At 35.3% G+C, this 22,019-nt stretch overlaps 1 protein-coding gene across 1 annotated transcript in view; it reads left to right on the forward strand.

The window, feature by feature from the left end:
• LOC149538023 (uncharacterized) overlaps positions 1–16,904 on the forward strand; it is a 98,113-nt gene extending 81,209 nt beyond the window's left edge. The window contains exons 4-5 of the mRNA XM_089799421.1: positions 16,144–16,335; positions 16,578–16,904. Of these exons, the coding sequence (XP_089655547.1) occupies positions 16,144–16,335; positions 16,578–16,607 (222 nt within the window). The 3' untranslated portion in view covers positions 16,608–16,904. The remainder of the gene's footprint in view (positions 1–16,143; positions 16,336–16,577) is intronic.
• Positions 16,905–22,019: the final 5,115 nt, after the last annotated feature.

Here is a 22,019-nt window from a genome sequence, read left to right on the forward strand (position 1 = left end):
ATAAAGTTTTACAATACTTGGGAAGTCAACATAAATTGAATCAAAGACATATGAAGTGGGTTGAGTACTTGCAGAGTTTTACATTCGTGATAAGCATAAGAGTGGAGTTACTAACAGAGTTGCTGATGCATTGAGTAGAAGACGTTCTTTGTTGACCGAAATGAAGGTTGAAGTTCTTGGTTTTGATGAAATGAAAGAATTGTATGATGCTAATCCTGATTTTTCTGAGGTGTGGAGAGAGTGCAGAGCACCAAATCTAACAGACCACATAAGTAAGTACGATGAATATCTCATTCAAAAAGGTATGTTGTTCAAAGGTATTCAGTTGTGTATTCCTAGAAGTCATATGAGGTTGAATTTGATTAAGGAAAAGCATAGTGGTGGATTAGCTGGACATTTTGGAATTGATAAGACATTGAGTTTGCTGAAAGAGAAGTATTATTGGCCACAAATGTATAAGGATGTTCAGAAATTTGTAAAAAGTTGTGGAGTTTGTCAAGTTGCAAAAGGAGTGAGTCAAAATACTGGTTTGTATACACCTATTATTGTTCCTGAGAAACCTTGGACTGACATTAGTATGGATTTCGTTCTTGGATTTCCTAAAATAGTGAAGGGGTATGATTCTATATTTGTTGTAGTGGAGAGATTTTCTAAGATGGCTCATTTCATACCATGTAAGAAGACATCAGATGCTGAGCATGCTGCTGAACTTTTCTGTAAAGAGATTGTGAGATTGCATGGATTACCAAGAAGTATTATTTCAGACAGAGATAGTAAGTTTGTTGGTTATTTTTGGAAGACTTTGTGGAAGAAGATGGGTACTGAGCTGAAGTTTAGTTCTACATTCCATCCACAAACAGATGGACAGACAGAGGTTGTGAATAGAAGCTTGGAAAATTTGTTGAGATGTTTAGTTGGGAATAAGCCAAGTAATTGGGAGATGGTATTGGCACAAGCTGAATTTGCATATAATAATTCTGTGAATAGGAGTACAGGGAAGACACCTTTTGAGATTGTTACCGGAATGCATCCTAGAGGTATATCAGATTTGAGAGATGTTGTTGGTAAAGAAAAGAAAAGCGCTGCAGGAGAAGAATTTGCTAATTTTATGGAGTCTTTGTATAAGGAAGTGAAGTTGAGGTTGGAACAAAGTAATCAGAAGTATAAGGAGAATGCTGATCAGTCTAGAAGACACAATGATTTTCAAGTTGGTGATGAGGTGATGGTTCATCTAAAGAAAGGAAGATTCCTAGTTGGAACATACAGTAAGCTGAAGATGAAGAAATTTGGACCTTGTAAGATCTTGAAAAAGTTTGACAGTGGTAATGCTTATGAAGTTGAGTTACCTGATGACATGCATATATCTCCTATATTCAATATTGCTGATTTGTATAAGTATCATGAGTCAGATGATGAATTTGTTGTATTAGAAGATTATCCTAAGAAGCAGATTGAAGAAGTTGAACAGATATTGGATCAGAGAGTTGGCAGGAGCACAAGAGGAAAAGATTACTATGAATATTTGGTAAAGTGGAAGAACAAGCCTATTGAAGATGCTTCATGGATTTCGCAATCTGAGTTGGATTCCACTCAGATTGTGACATCTCAATGATTCAAGAGAATCATTCCTTTCAACCCCGGTTGTCTGATGCAGGAGCATCTTGGGTTGCCTTGTTATCCTGCTCATTTTTCTCACTCTTCATTAACTGAGTTACCCAGTGTTCGCCAAGTGACTCTTCATTAACCTAGTTACCCAGTGTTCGCCAAGTGACTCTTCATTAACCTAGTTACCCAGTGTTCGCCAAGTGACTCTTCATTAACCTAGTTACCCAGTGTTCGCCAAGTGACTCTTCATTAACCGAGTTACCAGTGTTCGCCAAGTGACTCTTCATTAACCGAGTTACCTAGTGTTTGCCAAGTGACTCTTCATTAACCGAGTCCCAGTGTTTGCCAAGTGACTCTTCATTAATTGAGTTATCCAGTGTTCGCCAAGTGACTCTTCATTAACCGAGTTACCCAGTGTACGCCAAGTGACTCTTCATTAATCGAGTTACCCAGTGCATGCCAAGTGACTCTTCATTAACCGAGTTACCCAGTGTATGCCAAGCGACTCTTCATTCGCCGAGTTACCTAGTGTATGCCGAGCGTCAGCATTTGAACGTGATTTTTGCGAGCCGACTTGTGGGATTTATTTTGTTCACGACATTTATGTTAAGATATTTTCTTGGGATGCGTCTAGGCCGTTGTTGGGTCAGCCTTCTTCTTATGTAATGTTCTAGAATAATCTGTAAGCCATTTTGGCAAGTATATATAGAGTGTTTAGGCTTAGAGTTAGGTAAGTTTTTGGGAAGAGGATTAGAGAGCAGAACTGAAAGTGTGAATTTGCAGTTGGATCACTGAATGTGAATGTATTTGTAATTGGCCGTAACCCAGAAGGCCTTACAATTGGGCATGTATGAAGATATTTTGATGAATCAATAAAAGTATTTCACTCTTCTTTCTCCTTTGGTTGTTGTTCTTTGTGTTTTCTTCCGTTGTGTTAACTCTTTCCGGGTGGTTTGGATAGCTGAGTGAGCCTTTGGCCCTAGTTATTCACCCTTTGCCCGCGTCAAGCATAGAGAAATATAGAGCTAGATTTGTTGCTAGGGACTTTTTTCAAAAGGAAGGTATAGATTATGAGGAAACTTTTGCTCCTATAGCCCGCTATTCTTCTATTAGAGAAATTAGTGGTATTGCTGCTGTGAAGGGCTGAAAACTTCATCAAATGTATGTTAAAACAACATTTTTAAATGGTGTCATTGAAGATGAACTTTACATTGAACAACTTGATGGCTTCATAATTCATGATAACGATTCACATGTATGCAAGCTGAAAAAGACTTTGTATTCTGCATGGTATGAAAGAGTTGACAATTATCTTCTTAGCTTGGGATTTGAAAAGAATGATGCTGATCCAAATCTGAGTTTTAAAAAAAATTGTAACAAAATGTTGATTCTTGTGCTCTATGTTGATGATTTATTTCTAATGGGTAATGATGATCTCATTATTAAGTGTAAGAATGATCTTACTTCAGAATTTGAGATGAAAGATCTTGGTCTATTACATTACTTCCATGGACTTGACGTATGGAAATTTTTTGATGGTATCCTTTTAAGTCAAGGTAAGTATGTTTTATATTTACTCAAAAGATTTGGAATGTTGGATTGCAAATCCATGGTTACTCCTATGGAAGCAAATCTGAAAAAACTTCATGAAGATATAGCAGTTTCAGATTTGGTAGATCCCACCATGTGTAGATAGCTCATTGGCTCTCTAATGTATCTAGTTAACACAAGGCCTGATATTTGTTATGTTGTTAATACATTGAGTCAATTTATGTGTGAACCAAGATAAATTCATTTTGTTGCAGCCAAACATATTCTGAGATATATTTGTGGTACAGTGAGTTATGGATTAAAGTATTCATCCACTGTTGAGCTTGTCTTAAAAAACTTTTCTAATTCAGATTGGGCAAGGTGTGTGCCTTATAGAAAAAAATACTTCAGGTTGCTGCTTTAACTTGGTTTCAACAATGATTTCCTAGTGCAGGCAGAAGCAATCTTGTGTAGCACAAAGCACTGCTGAAGCAAAGTATATTGTAGCATGTATGATTGTAGTAGATGTGTGGGTTCGTAAATTACTTTCTAGTTTATTTGGTCAACTTTCTAATCCTACCATGATTATGTGTGATAATCAAAGTTGTGTAAAGATTTTTGTCAATCCAATTTTTCATGATAGGTCTAAACATGCAGAAATTAAATATCACTATCTGAGGGATATGGTTCAAAGAAAGGCTATTGAACTTATGTATATCTCTACTAAAGTACAGGTTACATATATTCTCGCCAAGCCACTTCCTAGAGAAGTTCTACTACTTCTGGGATAGACTTGGTATTGTGGAGAATGACATTCGTGTTGAGAGAGAGTCTCAACTTCAGTGATTTAAGTTTTCATTTGAGTTCTATTTTGCGAGAAAAGATAGAGTTGAGATTTCTATTTCCACCCTTTGCAAGGAGGCATAGTGGAAGTGCATTCTCCTCTGGGAGAATATTGAGATGTAAGCCCTTTGATCACCCTCTGTGAGTAGGCATGGTGGATCCACCCTCTTGAGTAGTCATGGTGGAAATACAATCTTCTCTAGGAGAAGATTGAGCTGCAAGTCCTCATTTTTGCATCCTCTACGTGTAGGCATGGTGAACCCATCCTCTGTGAGTAGGCATGGTGGAAGTGTTGTGTATTATTTATCTTATCTTTTTTTTCACCCTCTAGGAGTAGCTATGGTGAACAATATTTATTATAAATTTGATTATTGTTATGATGAGGTAACAATTGTTCATTGTTATAATGAAATAACAATCCTGTTAGAGCTATGATGACATTTGTATTAACATTATTGTTGGTTGTAGCCATGTGCACTTGTCATGAGAAGATACTTTGAAAATCTCTCTTGCTAGGATGGGGTGTTGAATTTTGGTAGTTGTGAGACGTATGTTGTATACTCAGTTCTGCAATTTGTGCTTGATTGGTTCCAATCCATTCTTCACATCAAATTTTGTGCTCTCTTCATATGTTGGAGTATGGAAATGAAATTTTGCATATTGTCATTCAAATGTATGTTATTTGAGTCAATCTCGTTAATTAGAGTCTATGTGGGCCATTTTCTTTCAAGTGTTTAGATTGCATACATTTGACATTATCGACCTGGTTAGTGACGGATATATTATGGCATAGTTACGATATTATCTCCTAGTTGGTGGTGGCTAGGTTTTGTCATATTTGTAATTTTCCCTAGCTAGATAGCGTCATGTTTATTTTGTTTGATTTTACTTGGTCTATTTAACTCTTCATATTGTCACTATGGAAACCTTCAATATATTAAGCTCATATTGGTGTATTGTGGCACCCATCATGTGCAACGACAAGACAAATCAATAGTTGGGCATTTTATTTCTTTGTCACTAAAATTGCTTATTAAAAGGACTTCATTTTTGAGTGCTGGGGTTGTTGTTTTGTCTTTCTGGGAATTCATTTATCTCTGCATTCATTTTTAGTTTGTTTGTGTGGAGCATATACATTCATTTAGTGTCCTGATTGAAAAGTGTGGTTGTCAGCAATAATAAGCTATAGATTATTGAAGCAGTTTTGCTTTGGTATTATTATAATATTCGAGTCTTTCTTGAATAAGTCTACTTATGTGCTTTTTCTACTAGTCTGTTAATTGAAGCTATCTTCTGTGTAAGAATAATAGTGCTATACATTTTGCTAGAAATTTATTGAACTCCTATATGGTTATGATATTGTCTTATGAGAAGTTGAGACATTGTATTTGGTTTATGAGGATTTCTATACAAGGATCGATTTTAGCGGGCTAGGTTCTTTCCCTCGCTGAGGAGGGTTTTTACTAGGATAGTTCAATTGTGTTGTGTGGTTATTTGTGCATTAATGTTGTATGAAAAGTAAAAAAAACAAACTTTTTTGCTTTTAATTTTTATTGTTTTTTAAGCATGGGAACCCTAATTGGGTGTGGGTCCCATGAGGTCTATTTCAAGGCTTTATTAAGCCAATACACCTCATTTTCATTTCACATTTCCATTTCATTGTATTGAGTTTGATATGGTCATGATCCATTATTTCATTTCACTGTTTCATGCTACTTGGCTCATTTTCATCATGAGAATCTTTATGATATATGATATTCATATTTGAATAGTGAATTTTGAATCTTTCATCTTTGTCATTTGATAAATTGATAGTCAATGGTTGACTTACATGGTACACCCTACTATGTATGGTTTATATTTTTCATTTATCATTATCATTATTATGTTTAAAAGTTTTAGTACTTATAATTTTTCTAAGTTCAATGGTCATTGGTAATGGTTATGAAGTTTCAAGTTTGAACTTATGGTTGGTGGATGGCATTTCAATTTTCTATATGCAACTATATTTGGTATGTTATATTGAAGTATCATTTCATAATTAGCATTTTCAGTCATATATGTATACTATGTAACCCCCCCCCCCCCCCCCCCCCAACATCCCCTCACCATCCCAAAATTGAGGCCCTTTTTTTTCTTGCACCCGAAACTCGTCCTGACGTTCCCTTGCACTGCCGCACCCCCGCGCTGGTGTAACATTGAATAAGAATAAGGTATTTAAATAGTCTGTATCTATTTTAAAAGATTATTGTATTGTATACACTAATCAAGGCTCATGACACTTCTTTGATTGTTTGTAGCTGCATACTAGTGTCTCCACATGACAAACCCTATTGCAATTCATCACTTTGAGTTTTCCACATATGTTCTTCAATGATTTTGTGGAAGTCATTTGTTAACACTTGTACAACCTTTTCTTTCGTAACTAGTAACATGTCCATCAATTCTTGCAATGATAAAGGTTTGTATTAAAATTCATCTGGGGAGTAAGGGTTGTCATATAACACATTTCCCGATTTATCCTCAATTATTGGAGCAATATAATCATCATACTTAATTGTTTTTATTGTTGATGTCATGCACTCTTCTTGAGGTGATAATGGAATAGCATTAAGTACATCTATGGATTTGTCTAAGAAGTTTTCCTCTTCACTAGTTTTGTCAATAGTAATCCACAATTCATCAATTAAGAGCTTAGAATACCTCTCATTAGTAGCAATGGGTTTGTAACAAATGAATTTTCCTAACCAATTTAAAACACCTAATAATCTGATTTAATAAGTAACTAATTCCAGTTCACATGACAATGACTTCCATTAATTGAATTTAACTAGGATAAAGTAATTGTTTTCTATTCTAACTGTAATTCTTATTCAGCTGATATAACGAAATAAAAGAATACATTGCTAACATTTTAGCTATTACTAATTGATAACATATTCAGCTGAAAATAAAGTAACAACTATCTTCTATATCAACTAATACAATTCATTTAATTTATGCTACTAGAAAACTAAACTACCTATTTATTCTTCTATGGATTTAAAAGGTAAAAGTGCAAACAGAAACATACAGATATAATGGAGGAATCCCTTTATCATGTTGTTCAAGCTTTGGCATTGGTGAGAGGAGAAGCATTGACATAGGTTTAACCTCTCAAACTCAGACCATACGTATCCCCACACATCCTAACTTAATAGAACGACCCTCGCTACCTTGGGATTAGGCTTGGGATGTTCTTAAGTCTAGCCATCCGAGCTACTCGGTGGTTTGAGTGCCCCATCAGCTATACCTATATAATTGATGTCCATGGACAAACAAATGATCTCAAGATTGGCACATATGCCTATAACTACCTTGGCCAAGGATTTCAGTTGGGTTTGTGAACCCGATCTCCACCATTCGACTTGACAACAGATTCCATTCCGGGGCATGTATGAGCTATTAATTATTTATTCCAATCTAATTTCATGTTTTATTTGCAAGATTAATTTACACCTCTTCACAATTCATTGGCCTCTCTGTCGGGTGAATTCCTTGGTGTTCGCATGATTTTGATTTGTTTTTACACCTTTTTACCATTGCTATGGCTTCTTTGCCAGGTGAATTCCTTGGTGTCAAAGTGTTTCGAATTTGCTTGATAATTTATTTAAGCATGTGTAATGATATGGATTCATATAAACAATCAAGATTATTCAACTTCCAAGGGATTTATAATTGATGTAAACTCAGGAACAACTTGGTGATTGATTCATATACACCTCAGATTACAACAGCTAGCATTATGGATTTATCTCTACTTAACAGGCTTAGCCGACTGAGGGTGGATATCGAACCAGAATGAGAAAGGAAAGAATTGGTAAATCATATGCAATTTATTCACTATCTTTCTTATCGCATCAGCTAAGTTCAGTAAAATAGATTCACATTTAGCACTGCTTCTATGTATTTAATCTTGCCATTAAAATACCACTCTAAGTCAGTTTAACATGGAATACCAAACAAGAAATAATATTGTTAGAATTCATGACCAGCGATTCCTTTGTATCTTGTCCTCCCGAAAATGTGAGGTTTAATGCCGGCTTCAATTTGACACAATGATATATTGGATTTAACAACAGGGTGAATATATTGGATGTTCCTCAGGGCTTCAGGGTGCAAGAAAAGTATGGTATTCGGCTGAGAGAGAGTGAGTTCAAACGCAAACGTATATGATGGAGAGAATAGGAGATGGAAGAAGTATGTGTCTCCTAATTTGATTACGGCTCCTAAATAATTTGGCCGAGACTCCTCAGCTTCCATCCGTTTTCAAGAAGTCTATTCGGATGCATTAAGAATTTCAATTTTGAAAAGAATTAAAGTAGGAAGAAATGAGGAGAAAATGAAGAGATTTAATCTTTTATTTTATTATAATATGCTCTTATGTACACTTACGTATATATATTGATGAGGTGACATCATTAGATTATATTACTATAATTTATTAGTGCCATTTCATTTTTATATTTATGTATTCATATTTTAGTGTTTATAATAATGATAAAATAAGAAGATTTAATGTTAATCTCTAAGGTATGAATTATATTTTAATTTAGATTACTTTATGTTTTCCTAATAGCTCATGCGGTCCCATAATATAACCTGTGGTCAAGTCGTCGTATCCTTTCCAAGGGAGTCTTAGGTCATATCTGTCGATCTTGATGACTGAACCAAATGACCATCCCATTCTGATGATCCCATTTAGCAATGCTTCCCCTCTCTTCAGGCTTCTCCTGCAATTACCCAAGCAAAACATTCTCGCCAACACATGAATTCAAAAATATATTGTTTGATAATTCAAATCAAACAACTAATCATCTAACAATAGTTATAAGTTACTGATTATTTCATCAACGTCTATAATAACTAACTCATTTCACATGATCATGAAAGGATATAATTTGTTATCAGTTGGTACAACATATATAATTAACTAACTCATTTCCCATGATCAAGAAGAAAAAAAATCTGTTAATAGTTGATACAATGTATATAAATAACTAACTCATTTCACATGATGAAGAACAAAAAAAAAATTCATTAAACCAACAATTATGATCAAATTTAAAAATTAGGGCAAAATTTGGGATGTAACAGGGTTCTCCTATAATTTCATCTTCAACTGGTTGGAAGTCAACCTCCAGTTTGTTTTCAGGTGTATTTGTTTCAGCTTGTGTCCCATGAATCAAGTCTTCACTTATATATGCTTCTATGTCCCTACCAATGTTTGGTTGCATTAATTCTTCTTCTTTGTTGAGTTCACAATGATGATCATGTGTTCAAGGCTCATGACATATAAAGAAAATCCTCTCTTCTCATTTGGTTATTACTCTTTGTTAGAGATCCTGAAACTTGTAATCTCATCAAGTTTAATTCTTCTTCAACCCATTGTTGATTGTACCTCTTAATTTTTGGCTCACATTGTTTGAGCACTTTGTTGACCAACACAAGCAATTTTGGAAACATTTTGTTCTCTATTTGAAATTGCTAACAACATTTGTAGAAGTGGCTGGAAATGAGTATCACTTGTTTGAGATTGTAGCTGCGACGGAGATCTTTATCTCTGAAAATATGGACGTTATTACCATTACAGTCATCTTCAATTGAAAAGGACACTTACGATTAAATTGTGATATTAAGTATAATGATGTGTCATACAACATGCATTAAGGCATGGAAATCGGAAGAGTTGTATTTGAAAATAAAGAGTTGTTGAAAAGACCTTTTGCATTACATAAACAATTAGACCAATGCATCCAATTTGGACCTAGTCTGTCTAGCGTAGTTTGAAATTAACAACATACTTCTTTAGATTCAAGCTCGAATACGAGACCTTATTATGAAATAAAAATGAAAGATGGAGTGTAAATAGAATGCACAACCTTGCTTTGTAAATGGTGGTATTTTACCCTCAACTGTTGGTGGTTGCTTAGAATGTCTGGCCAGCTCCCTGGCTGTAAGATAATAGGCCTCTTGCAAATGCAGATAGGAATACAATCTCTGAACTTGGGGTAATCACAGTTAGAACTGATCATGGTAAGGATGGAATGTTTTTAGATATACCTCCACAACACTTGTGAATGGAATCTAATTGATATGATCTATGAAAGGTGCTAACACAGGTAACAAGGAAACATAAATGGCAGTGAACACAGATAGAAAAAGTGACACTGATAACAATGAATCAAAAATAGCAATGTAGAGCAGATAATGATGTAACATAGATGGTATCAAAGGAGTGATAGCAAATGATTGCAGACAGGGAAGTCTCAAATGCTATGAAGGTAATCGCCGCTATATAGAAAGCTTGCCCATCCGTATGCATGCTCAATATGCTTTCCCCGAGAACGGAGTTACAAACAAGATAGGTGGCAAGGATAAGAGTTATGTTGAAGAGTCATACAAGGAGGCCAATAATATAAATGGCTCCATATTAAAATAGGCCATTGGTAATAAAATGGGCCGATGGCCGATGGCACAAATAACATTTATTAAAAATATTGCCAAAAGTTGGAATTAATGATTAAAACATAGACATAGGATGGAAATAAGAGTTTCTCTTAATGTTTAAATATAAGGGTGCCATTTTGCACCCACCTATATTTGTATATGTGTACCTACGTATACATATGTACTATTCCAATTATATGTATCTTATGTATAAACATATACGTTCATATAAGTCATATGGAATATACATGTGTATGCATATATGTAGGTACATGTACAAGTATGCGTAGGTACCATGTTATGATTATATTAAAACATGCCTTGCCATAACAGGAAGCTCTGAGATCGCCTTCATATCGTAAAGGTAATAAATTAATAATTTGTTCTAGTTTAATTATTTAATTATTTTATTAAGTGTGTTGACCCAATTAGCTCATGGTGATCACTTGGTATACTCTTGCTTACCTAGTTCGTTTTCCCTTGACCAAGTTGGTTTAGCTTCCATACCTGTTAGCTCAATGTTAGGAGGTGCCCACATGCCCTTTCCCTTTTCTGGCAATGCTTCCCTCCCTTCGTTGCGTTTTTGCAAAATATAGTTCATCAAGGTAATAACATATTTTCAAATCATTTACTAAAAAACAGGTAATAATATTAGCTAAACCACTTGTTGTTCATATAATGAAAACCATTATTTCAATTCCTCATGAAACATGTTGACTAACCAACTCTTCAATTTCACATGAAACCATAACAAACAACTAACACTTCATTTTCACATATAATAAAAAAATCAACTAACTCAATTTCATTTAAAGTCTCAACAACTATAACTACATTTAAATCAAGCAAAAAATTGGGATGTAACATGCAAATAGCAGGATACCTCCATTTGGAGACTCAGCATAGAGATTTCTAGTAGAATTAGAGGGCATGACTTGGGCTACACGAGAAATGAGTAAGCAGGCAAACTAATCAGATATGGGATCCATAATTTAGCCGTTGAGTCACTGTTACAATTTATCGAGAAAGGATGTCATGAGGAATTCAAGAAGCTCTTTATAGAGCAAGGGTGGCCAAGAAATAAGATGGAAGATCGGATCTAGGGATGGAGGGCACCTTAGACTATATAGTTTATACAGGACATCCAACCATGCTGGTCATCCTCTTACAGATGGAGGAAACATTACGGGTTAAATTCATTGAGCTACAGAAAGCTACCTTGGAAATAGCTAAGGCTGAATGAGAACGAGTTATTTTGGAGACCAAAGTGCAAAAGTTGGAGTCTGACTTGGGATGGGAGAAAGCTATACAAGAAGACAAAGAAGGAAGATTGACCACAACACAAAAAGATACGATGGATGCACTAAAACTACTTCAGGCAGCACGGGCTAAGCAACTAGCAAGCGAGAGGGATCTAAAACTTTTTCGATATCATCTCCCGTGGACCACTACATCCATTACTCTAGGGACATCTTCTCACCTGTCCCAGTAGGAGGATTCTTTCCTAGAATAGTTCATTTTGTTTTGGTTGTTTGGAAGACGACGACTTTTGGGGGAGATAGTGTAGGCCAAGAATAAGTAATTAGTGAACTTGTTAGTATGAAATTATAAAAAATAGCTGTACCAAAGGGTTGCAACGTTTGGTATCCTTAACCAACCGGAGTACTATATGTGGGGGTTTGCCAAACCATAAACGACATGTTGGTATTGATGCTAATGGAAGACTTCGGTACAATCAATAAATTAATATCCTGCCGTTTGAATGTGTTGTATGGTTATTGTGGTACTATTCTCAATATTGTTCTTTTGTTATTAATATATCTTGTTGCATGACATTAGTAAATGGTTATGATGGTATAACACTTCCATATTTGGCCAATTCATAATCCTCCGGTATGAACTTGGCCTTCAGACTAGAAACCATAACTCTCCACCAAGTGATCTTTGGTTCACCATTATCTTTTCTATCCTTTTGTAACTCTTTCCACCATAAGGCAGCACGGGCCTTTAACCTAGTCTGTTGTGACCTAATCTTTTGTGGATCTTTGACATCTTCAAGCATAAAGTAATCTTGTAGCTCATTAATCCAATCTATCAAATCTTCAGGGTTCATCCTTCTAGGTGACACCCTTGCAAATTTATGTAAATCCGCCTCATCTTCGGTGATCTCATCATAAGTGTTGATTGCCCTAATCACAAGCCAACAATGTACCACACTCCTACAATCTTCCTCCCCCAAATGTATTTTAAACCTTTTGCAACCACCAACGAAGTCACCAATTAATTCCACAAATCCTTCTTGGGCTTTCCTTGTGCAATCCTCTGCAATTGTAGGTCAGGTCTCCACTGTGCCACCTCACAACCAAGATCTCTAGGGTTCATAGTCTTAGGAACAAGATCTGATCAGTCCTATTGCTGAAACTCCTTCTGTTGTGTACAACCAGCAATAAATCCTCTACTTAATCAGCTTGCATAGGTCCTTTCTTGATGTAGGTCAGATCCTTGGTTTTGCCATCCCACAAACAACAAATTCACAACTTAACAACCTCGGAACTTGGATCTGCAATCACAGTAATCACAACTTGTACTCTGATACCATTTGACATAGTCAAGGTAAGAGAATCCCCAAGGGAGATGTCCAACCCTGCAGCTAGAGACAACACAGTGAAAAACTCAAAGATTCAATACCAGAAAATAGTAAACAACTGATATTCTCATTAATCACAGAAATAGATTACATCCAATTGGCCTGCAACATGCAGTTTACATTCTCGGAAGAACTTGGAAGCAATTAGAAGGCTGTCATAATAGAAACATCATGGTCTTCTGCAACAGAAACAAGAGAAAAGATATACAAGAGTTAGTTATACGATATATCTAATCATCATCTAAACTTAGCTGAAGGTAGGATGTATTGTTATCCATAACGAGCAGTTTTGCAACAGATTTTCTAAAAGAAGCAAATAAAACACTGCTGCAATAGATAAAGCACATGACAATTCGTAGCCTCCTGGTGAGCTTACTGAGAATTAACTGAAATACTTGGCTACCCGCATGGTGCAGTTACTGTTATTAAGAAGAATTTGATCCAGGAACTTCAAGAAGGCAGTCTTAATACCACCTGAAGGTGTCTATGTGGGCTTTATCTTGACACAAAACCAACTTTTGGCTGTAGTCAAACCTTATCCAGGGAAAATGACTTCACAAGGGCTTTAATAAATCAAAGACATGTCCCATTTGTCAATGTTTCCGAACTTTTCTCCAAGTTAGCAAAAAATAATGATTGACCACCTGTCAAAATCATATAGAGTATCACTTCTGAAAATAGATTTCCACCTTTTAAAGAAGGGAATGGCCTGGAAAATTTTTAGAAGGAAAAGCTTGTATTAATAATAAGTTTTGGCTACCTAACCCAGCCAATTTGTGATGTTTCTGTAAGGTTCCTGTTATAAGTTTGCAGTTGTGGTTTTTTGCACTTTACTAGGGAGCTAAGGCTAAAGTAGAATATAGAGTTAAATGTTAATCCTACAAATAAATTAATAATATATTGCCTCTATTTGACAAGGAAATATACTATAACAAAGAAAATTTGGACCAGTGCTATATGGCCAAAATTAGGAGCTTTATGTTGCATGTTCACTATGGCTAAATCCCAATAACTAATATCCCGCAATTGGATGGACACAACTGCTATGTGACATCATAACTGTGAAACTCAATTTGCTTGATCATTATAGTAGATAAGTGAAGCCAAAGAATCATTTTATCTTAAAGCTGACAATTATAACTTGTTTATAACAATAAGAAAGCAATTTTGTTTCCTATATAATTGCTCCAAAGAGACTCAATGATGTGAAAGGAAATTGATAACTTTATTCAGATGACAATGTAAACAAATTGCATTTTTGTTTCTTTGTTTGATACTTAAGTATGAAGCACTTATGGCAAGCTACAAAAACTCTGATATATAAGAGCAATACAACTATTCTTGACTTGGTAATTTTTTGGTTGTTTGGAAGTGATAAGCAATCTTGAGTTGTAAACCTTGTTAAGTGCAGTACTTCAGCAGATCTATAGTCTAAGCAGTTGCTTAGGGTCAATCCCAACAGGATATATGGTGGCCTATGGAAAATAATCAGACCAGCTGTCAAATGCCCTAGGATGACCACTGTCATGCTGTCTGGGTGCCATGTGGATGTGTGCATAGGAAATTTGCCAGAAAAATAAGATATCAAAAACAGTGTGTTGGGCTCACATAATCTTTTCTTTTTATTGATTCCAGAAGTTATCCTCTTTTAATTCCAGGAGTCTCTGTTGCTTTTACTTTTTACTTCTAAAGTTAGAAATAATATACGATTGAATCTAATAGTTCCGAATCAGAAATTAAAACCAAAAATTAAAACCAATCAAACTGAAATAATAATGAAAGAAGTAACAAGAGGAAATTGGCAGAGAGAGAATGGCACAGAACTCTAAAGTTTATATTTATAGGATATGAGTAATCTAGAAAGCCACTTGTGATTTTAACAAAACTGTTGGCTGCCAAGAGGAGTATCCAAGTCAGTAAAGAGGACCATTCAAACCCTAGCACCACCTTTTATGTATGCGAGTGTAACTCCCACTGTTTGACAAGTCAACCAGTTAAACTAGATGCTCTATTTGGAAAGTGTAAGTCCTTTTCCAGGATGACACACTGCCTGGAATAGAAGTCCAAGATGTTTTCCATAGTGCATTTGTTTAACCCCCATATCAGTGCTTTCTTACACTTCTATAATATAAATGCCAAATGATGGTGTGTCATCCAAGGAATTTTGAGATTCCTCCTAAGAATTACTATTTTGAGAGGCAAATGGTTAAGCACATTACAAGTTATTAAATATTATATTGTTCCTAGGATTTTCAAGTTGCACAATACCTAATACTGATTCTCAATAGTACAAAGTTTTATACGAGTGAAAAAATCAGAAGCTGACATTAAACATTGTAATCAATCATTCTCACCATGGATTAGTTTTGGAGATAACTCAGACTGATTACCTTCGGAGTTAAACAATTAATTTGTAATCTGATTTGGATTTTGTCCTGTCATTGTTACTAGGAGATATGAATCTGCACTTTTTTGTGGATGGTGGTGGTGGCAACTCTCTTACTACATTTCTCAAAGATTTAATTTTCAGTCCTGTGACGTGTCCTATAACTGGTCAAGTAAATGTGATGTTTGAAGTCCTTGCATATTTCTTCCTATCTAACCTACTTCAAGCTCAAGGAAACCTCATTTTTGGTTTAATAACACGTATATATCTAGGCTTCTAGCAATTGAGCTAAAGTTGTGAAGTTGACAGAAATGGCTTGAGAGTAGCATAGCTCAAACTTCTGGGCAACAGTGAGATACACAACATACTCTGGTCATAAAGTGTGGATGTTGGCACAAATAGTTTCAAGTTTATAAATGGTCAAGTGTTCGCTTATGTGATCATAGCTTCAAAAAAATAGTATCCTGAATCTTTATCTATATCTCAAATGAGAAATGTATAAAAGCGGCAAGGAACATTGTTATAAATAAAACCTTGTATTCATTAGCTGTTAAAACTTTCAGGAACTTTTTTAAAATTTGACTTTTATGATAATATAATGCTTTTAAATACTTCTTATGGCATTTTTGTTGTGCTGCAATAGTTAGGACTGGCGATCAGAGGAGTTACTGCAGGCCATTTTCCAGCAGCCTCATTCATACTGGTCTCAATGGGTAGTACCTTTATTTTACTGGTTGGATGGAGAACAGTGTTCACATTAGTCTTTCCTAATGATGAGCAGAGCAGAAAGAAAAGAGAGATTTACAGGCAAGGAAGTCCACTAGAATTTTTTGAGGTAACTTAATTTTCCATGGTTTTTCCCTTATTCTGTTTGATACTAGATTTCTAGTGAACTGTTTAATGGCAATGACTTGCAACGTAGTAACCTTAACTTGGTGCTTTTTAAATTTTATGGTCTTAAAGGAGAAAGCTTTTGTTGAGAACTGTTGGACATTATTGATCAGATGAGAATGATTGAAAATTGAAACTATGATACAATCATATTATAACAAATTACATTGTTTTGATGTCCTGCAGCTGCTTACTTCTTTGGTGAGGCGGTGGTAATCATATATTGTATATGTTGCCAGAGAATTCTAGATTTGCTGTCAAAATTGTTTTAAGTTTCCGAACTCTTATTTCTTATGGAGAAGATAATTTAGTAGTCAGCTGGCCTTTAAATTGTATCCTGAATCCTTATTTTCTCTCTCCCATTCTGTTTTAGTGTATTGCCTATTAACTCTTCTAGTATTGTACTGTACATGCCTGGGAGTATTCCAGTGGTTCCAGTTGGTCCACAAATATATAAATATAAACTTCAGATGAAAAAAAAAAATCTAGGCAATGACATTTTCTATTCCATTACACACAGTCGACACTAAGGGATCTATTCATATCTATTCATTTTTAATTTTTTGCTGTTGCTAAAATACATAAAATTTGTTGTATTAGAATATTACTGTGATTAATTACGCCGAAGGCATTACTTGTTTGAGAAAGATGAACTGATGCTTAAAATCAATGATTGAAATTGTATTAGACGGTTGCAAGACGATTCAAACAACTAGAGCCGTCTGATTTACGCTGCTTTAAACAACAGTCCTTTCTCATATGTGGCAAGAGATGTGACATGTCGCAGTAATATGACAATTTGTATAGCAGAATCAAAGAACATTTTCTTCGAACGATCGTGTGCAAATTTGAGTTTTTCTGAAAGACATATTTCCTTCTCCCAGTCATGTCAGTAGCTAAGGGATTTGAGTTTGCACCACCATATTTAGCAAGTTCCCTTTAAGTTTGATGGAATGCCCAAAAACCTTGCCATTGCCTCTGCATTTAGTTGACAGACAATAAGCCCAGCAGAGGAGCTAGATCTAAACCAAACTAGTAGAAAACATAACTCTGACATGTACAATGTTCTTAGACTTGTCTGCAATGTTGCTGCCTTTATGCAACCCAAATATAACATACACAATCTCACCATTGATTGATACATTTTATGGCTACCAGTACAGTGGTCAGAGATGGCGGTGAAAAGTGAAGAAGTCTCTAACTGTCTAACCTGGTTTATTGTGAACAAGATTTTTGGATGTACGAGATAAGCAGAAGCAGTAGCATTATAACTCATATATTACTGTTAGAATTTTCGCACCAGAATTCAAGATTGCAATAAATGGAAACTCAGAAGACATAAGATAAGATGACACAGATATTTATCCTGGGAAAGAACTTCCTACTCGAGGGAAACAATCCAGCCCACAAAAGGTAGACCTTTTCTTTAATCATGATAAGAAAATCTCAGTACATAGCTCACAATCTTTGAGCTATTTACATTTACAACCTTCACTCTCAAATCTGAGAATATTATCTTCACAGGAAATCTGATAATCTCTCTATATCAAGAAGAATGACACCATTGAGCTTAGACTTTATTATTTGAGTAGTAATTATAATCACACCACCATATTTAGCAAGTTCTCTTCAAGTTTGATGCAATGCCCAAAAACCTCGCCATTGCCTCTGCATTTAGTTGACAGGCAATAAGCCTAGCAGAGGAGCTAGATCTAAACCAAACTAGTAGAAAACATAACTCTGACATGTATGATGTTCTTAGACTTGTCTACAATGTCTGTGCCTTTACAAAACCCAAATATAACACACACAATCTCACCATTGATTGATACATTTTATGGCTAACATTAGAGTGGTAAGAGATGGTGGTTAAAAGTGAAGAGGTCTCTAACTTGGTTTATTGTGAACAAGACTTCTGGATGTATGAGATGAGCAGAAGTAGTGGCATTATAACTCATATGTTACTGTTAATGTTTTCACACCAGAATTCAAGATTGCAATAAACAGGAACTCAGAAGACGTAAGAACAGATGACACATATTTATCCTGGGAAAGACCTTCCTACTCGAGGGAAACAATCCAGCCCACAAAAGATAGATCTTTTCTTAATAATGATAAGAAAGTCTCAGTACATAGCTCACAACCTTTGAGCTATTTACAGCTACAACCTTCACGTTCAAATCTGAGAATATTATCTACACCATTGAGCTTAGACTTTTCATTGCCCAAAAAATAATACCTCACAGAACCAAGAAAACGGTGCCATGTATATCCACAGTTGCATATCAATCACATATTATTTACATGGACTTGTCTGAAAAGACAAACCAATAGAATACAAGAGACCCCTGAAATCTGGCTGCCATGAGACATGTATGTAAACAGAAGCTTCCAATAAAAATGTTTCCTTATATCCCCAAAGATGAATAAACATGTGAGCACAATATTCATTGATGCTTTAGACAAGACAATAAAATAATACCCAATGAATCTCGTAGAATATTTAGAGTTGGTAGTTACAAGCACCACCAACACCCACGATATTAATGATGCCAAATCATGTTGTTTATGGTGACCACTCATCCACAATGCTGAGATATCCATTTCCAGCGGCGGTAAGAATACAAAAATTTTGCCATTACAAACATAATTAAAACAACTCAATGCATAGATGGTGATCTGTAAACATGAACAGTTGACAACTAGGAATATACACGATGATCATGAACACAAGCCAAGACATAACAAACACAGTGCCAAGTCATACTGCCTCAACGGTGAAGAATGGTGTACACGTAGACATCAGGGTGAACTCTCACAGCTACACTATATTTAACACTCCCTCTTAGCAAGAGAAAGATCATATATGACATAGTGTGTCTCACCTTGACAAACACAATGGAGCTGCAACCAAAAAATGTCAATAACAAAATCTCATCATTAATTTTAGTATAACAACACTCATCATAGCTACTCATATAGGGTGAATCGGAAAAACATGAAGTAACAAAGTTATGGAGTCACACATACAACTTCCACCATGGCTACTCCTAGAGCATGGATCCACCATAGCTACTCCTAGAGGGTGGAACAAGGGATTTCACCTTGAACTTCACTTACAAAGAATAAGTTGTTAATAAGGGATTTCACCTCGAACTTCCTCGCAGAGAAGAACTCATTAACAAGGGATTTAACCTTGAGCTTCTCCCACAGACTCGTTAACAAGGGATTTCACCTCAAACATCTGTCACATAGAAGAACTCATTAACAAGAGATTACACCTCAAACTTCTCTTGCAATGAATTTCTCTCATAGAGAAGAGCTCATTAAAGAACATAAAGGATCATCTGAATGTCGAGACTCCCTCTTATCCGAGATGCCCTCCCAACAAGAGCAACATTCTCATAGATTTTATTTTCACAATAACATGAAATTGGCACTAATGTTTGTCTAACAACGAGCTTTGTAGTCACATTGCTACACAAGCTTGCTGATCCTTTGCCAAGGACTTTCCATTCTATATCTACCATTCATGCTCCCCTTGAATATGCTTTCTACAAATGAAAAGTCTTCATCCAAATGTCATTTCTTCCTTTTCAAAGAAGTTAATTGCAATGACAATATGAATAGGTTTTTTCTCTCAAATTTCTATCAGCATGCAATTAGCAAGAATTTCTTAGTATTCAATAATCCGTTGAACCACATATTTGACACCTATTAGTCATCACAAATCTTCTAGAATGTTATTTCTTCCTCTTCAAAGAAGCTAATTGTAATGACGATATGAATAGGTTTTTCCTCTCAAATTTCTATTAGCATGCAATTAGCAAGAATTTCTTAGTATTCAATAATCCGTCAAACCACATATTTGACACCTATTACTTATCACCAATCTTCTAGAATGCAATTTTCCTATTCTGGTGTGGATCATTTCCTTAAACTTGGCTCTGATACCATGTTAATGTTTTTGAACCAAAACTCAAGAATGCAATAAACAAAAAAAACACAAAATGTAAGAGCAAATGCCATATATATTTATCCTAGAAAAAAACCCTCCTACTTGAGGGAAACAACCCAATCCACAAAAAGGTAGATCCTTTATGTAATAATGATAAGAAAGTTCTAGTACAAAGCTCACAACCTTTGAGCTATTTACAACTACAATCTTCTCTCTCAAATGTGAGAAAATTATCTTCATGCGAAATATGATGATCTCTCTGTACCAAGAAGAATGACACAATTGAGCTTAGACTTTTCATTCCCTGAAAAATAATACCTCACACATAGAACCAAAGAAAAAATGCTATATATATCCATAGTTGCATAGCAACCATATATCATCTACATGGCCCTGTGTCAGAAAGACAAACCGATATAATACAAGATACCCTTAAAATCTGGTTGCATGAGATATGTACAAAAATAAAAGCTACCAATAAATACATCATTCCATATATCCCTAAAGATGAATAAACACATGATCACAATATTCATTGATTCTTTAGACAAGACAATAAAATGATAGCCAATGAATCTTGTAGAATGCTTAGAGTCGACAATTACAAGCACCAACAACACCCATGATATTAATGATGACAAGTCATATTGTTCATAGTGCCCAGTTGTCCACGATGCTAAAACATTCATTTCCAACAGCGTAAGAATACAATAGGTTGTCGTTAAAAACATAATCGAAACAACTCAATGCATAGATGATGATCAACAAACATGAACGACTAACAACCATACATATACACAATGACCATGAACATGAGCTAAGACATAACCATGGTGCAAAGACATAACAAGTGCAATGCCAAGTCATACTCAAACATAGTGTCAGGTCATGCTCAAACACAGTGATGAGTCATCCTCAAACACAATGCCGAGTCATACTGGAACATAATGTGAAGTCATACTACCTCAACAGTGAAGAATGGTGTACATGTAGTCATCAACAATGAACTCTCTTGCAACAACATTATCTTTAACAATCACTTTTGATAATTTCATCTATTGACATCAATGTACAGTTCTTGGCTATTAGAATATCCTTGATAGCTCCTTACAAAGACATCCTCTATATTGGTGACGACAAGGTGGAGTTTTGATGAAGAATCACTGTGCCAAAATGAGAGTTGGCTATATAGGAATCAAAAGGCCTGTAGTAAGACAATTATTTTGAATTAAATAATTAAATTAGAAATCAAAATATCATTGTATTTAGATTTTTAATATAATTATTAAATTCAATTTAAATGTCTTATACAGGCCTTTGATGTCTGTATAGACAATTCTGCCAAAATGCTTCTAAGAGAGTAGTGACTGGGCTAAATTTGACTAGGAGAAATTAGTTTCTTTCGTTATGTGCACATTGAGCTTGTTGTCTTCACCAACATTAGTTAGGAATGGATCCTAGCCTATCCATGATCCTCATTCTTAGACGTGGCAACACTATTTCCTCTTTTCTTTTCCTTCCATTAATAGTCTTTGTCTTTTATTTCAATTCAAATGCATTTTATTCCTCGCATTAATTTCCTCTTCTTCTATCAAATGCCCTTACTATCTCCATTTTTGCCCTCAAAACAAACCCATCTCTTTCCATCTTAAGAGAGGCCACTGTAATAT

Source organism: Cupressus sempervirens, chromosome 9, assembly GCF_028749045.1.
Source record: "Cupressus sempervirens isolate cs-2001-9-10 chromosome 9, ASM2874904v1, whole genome shotgun sequence".
In the NCBI taxonomy this organism is placed as follows: domain Eukaryota; kingdom Viridiplantae; phylum Streptophyta; class Pinopsida; order Cupressales; family Cupressaceae; genus Cupressus; species Cupressus sempervirens.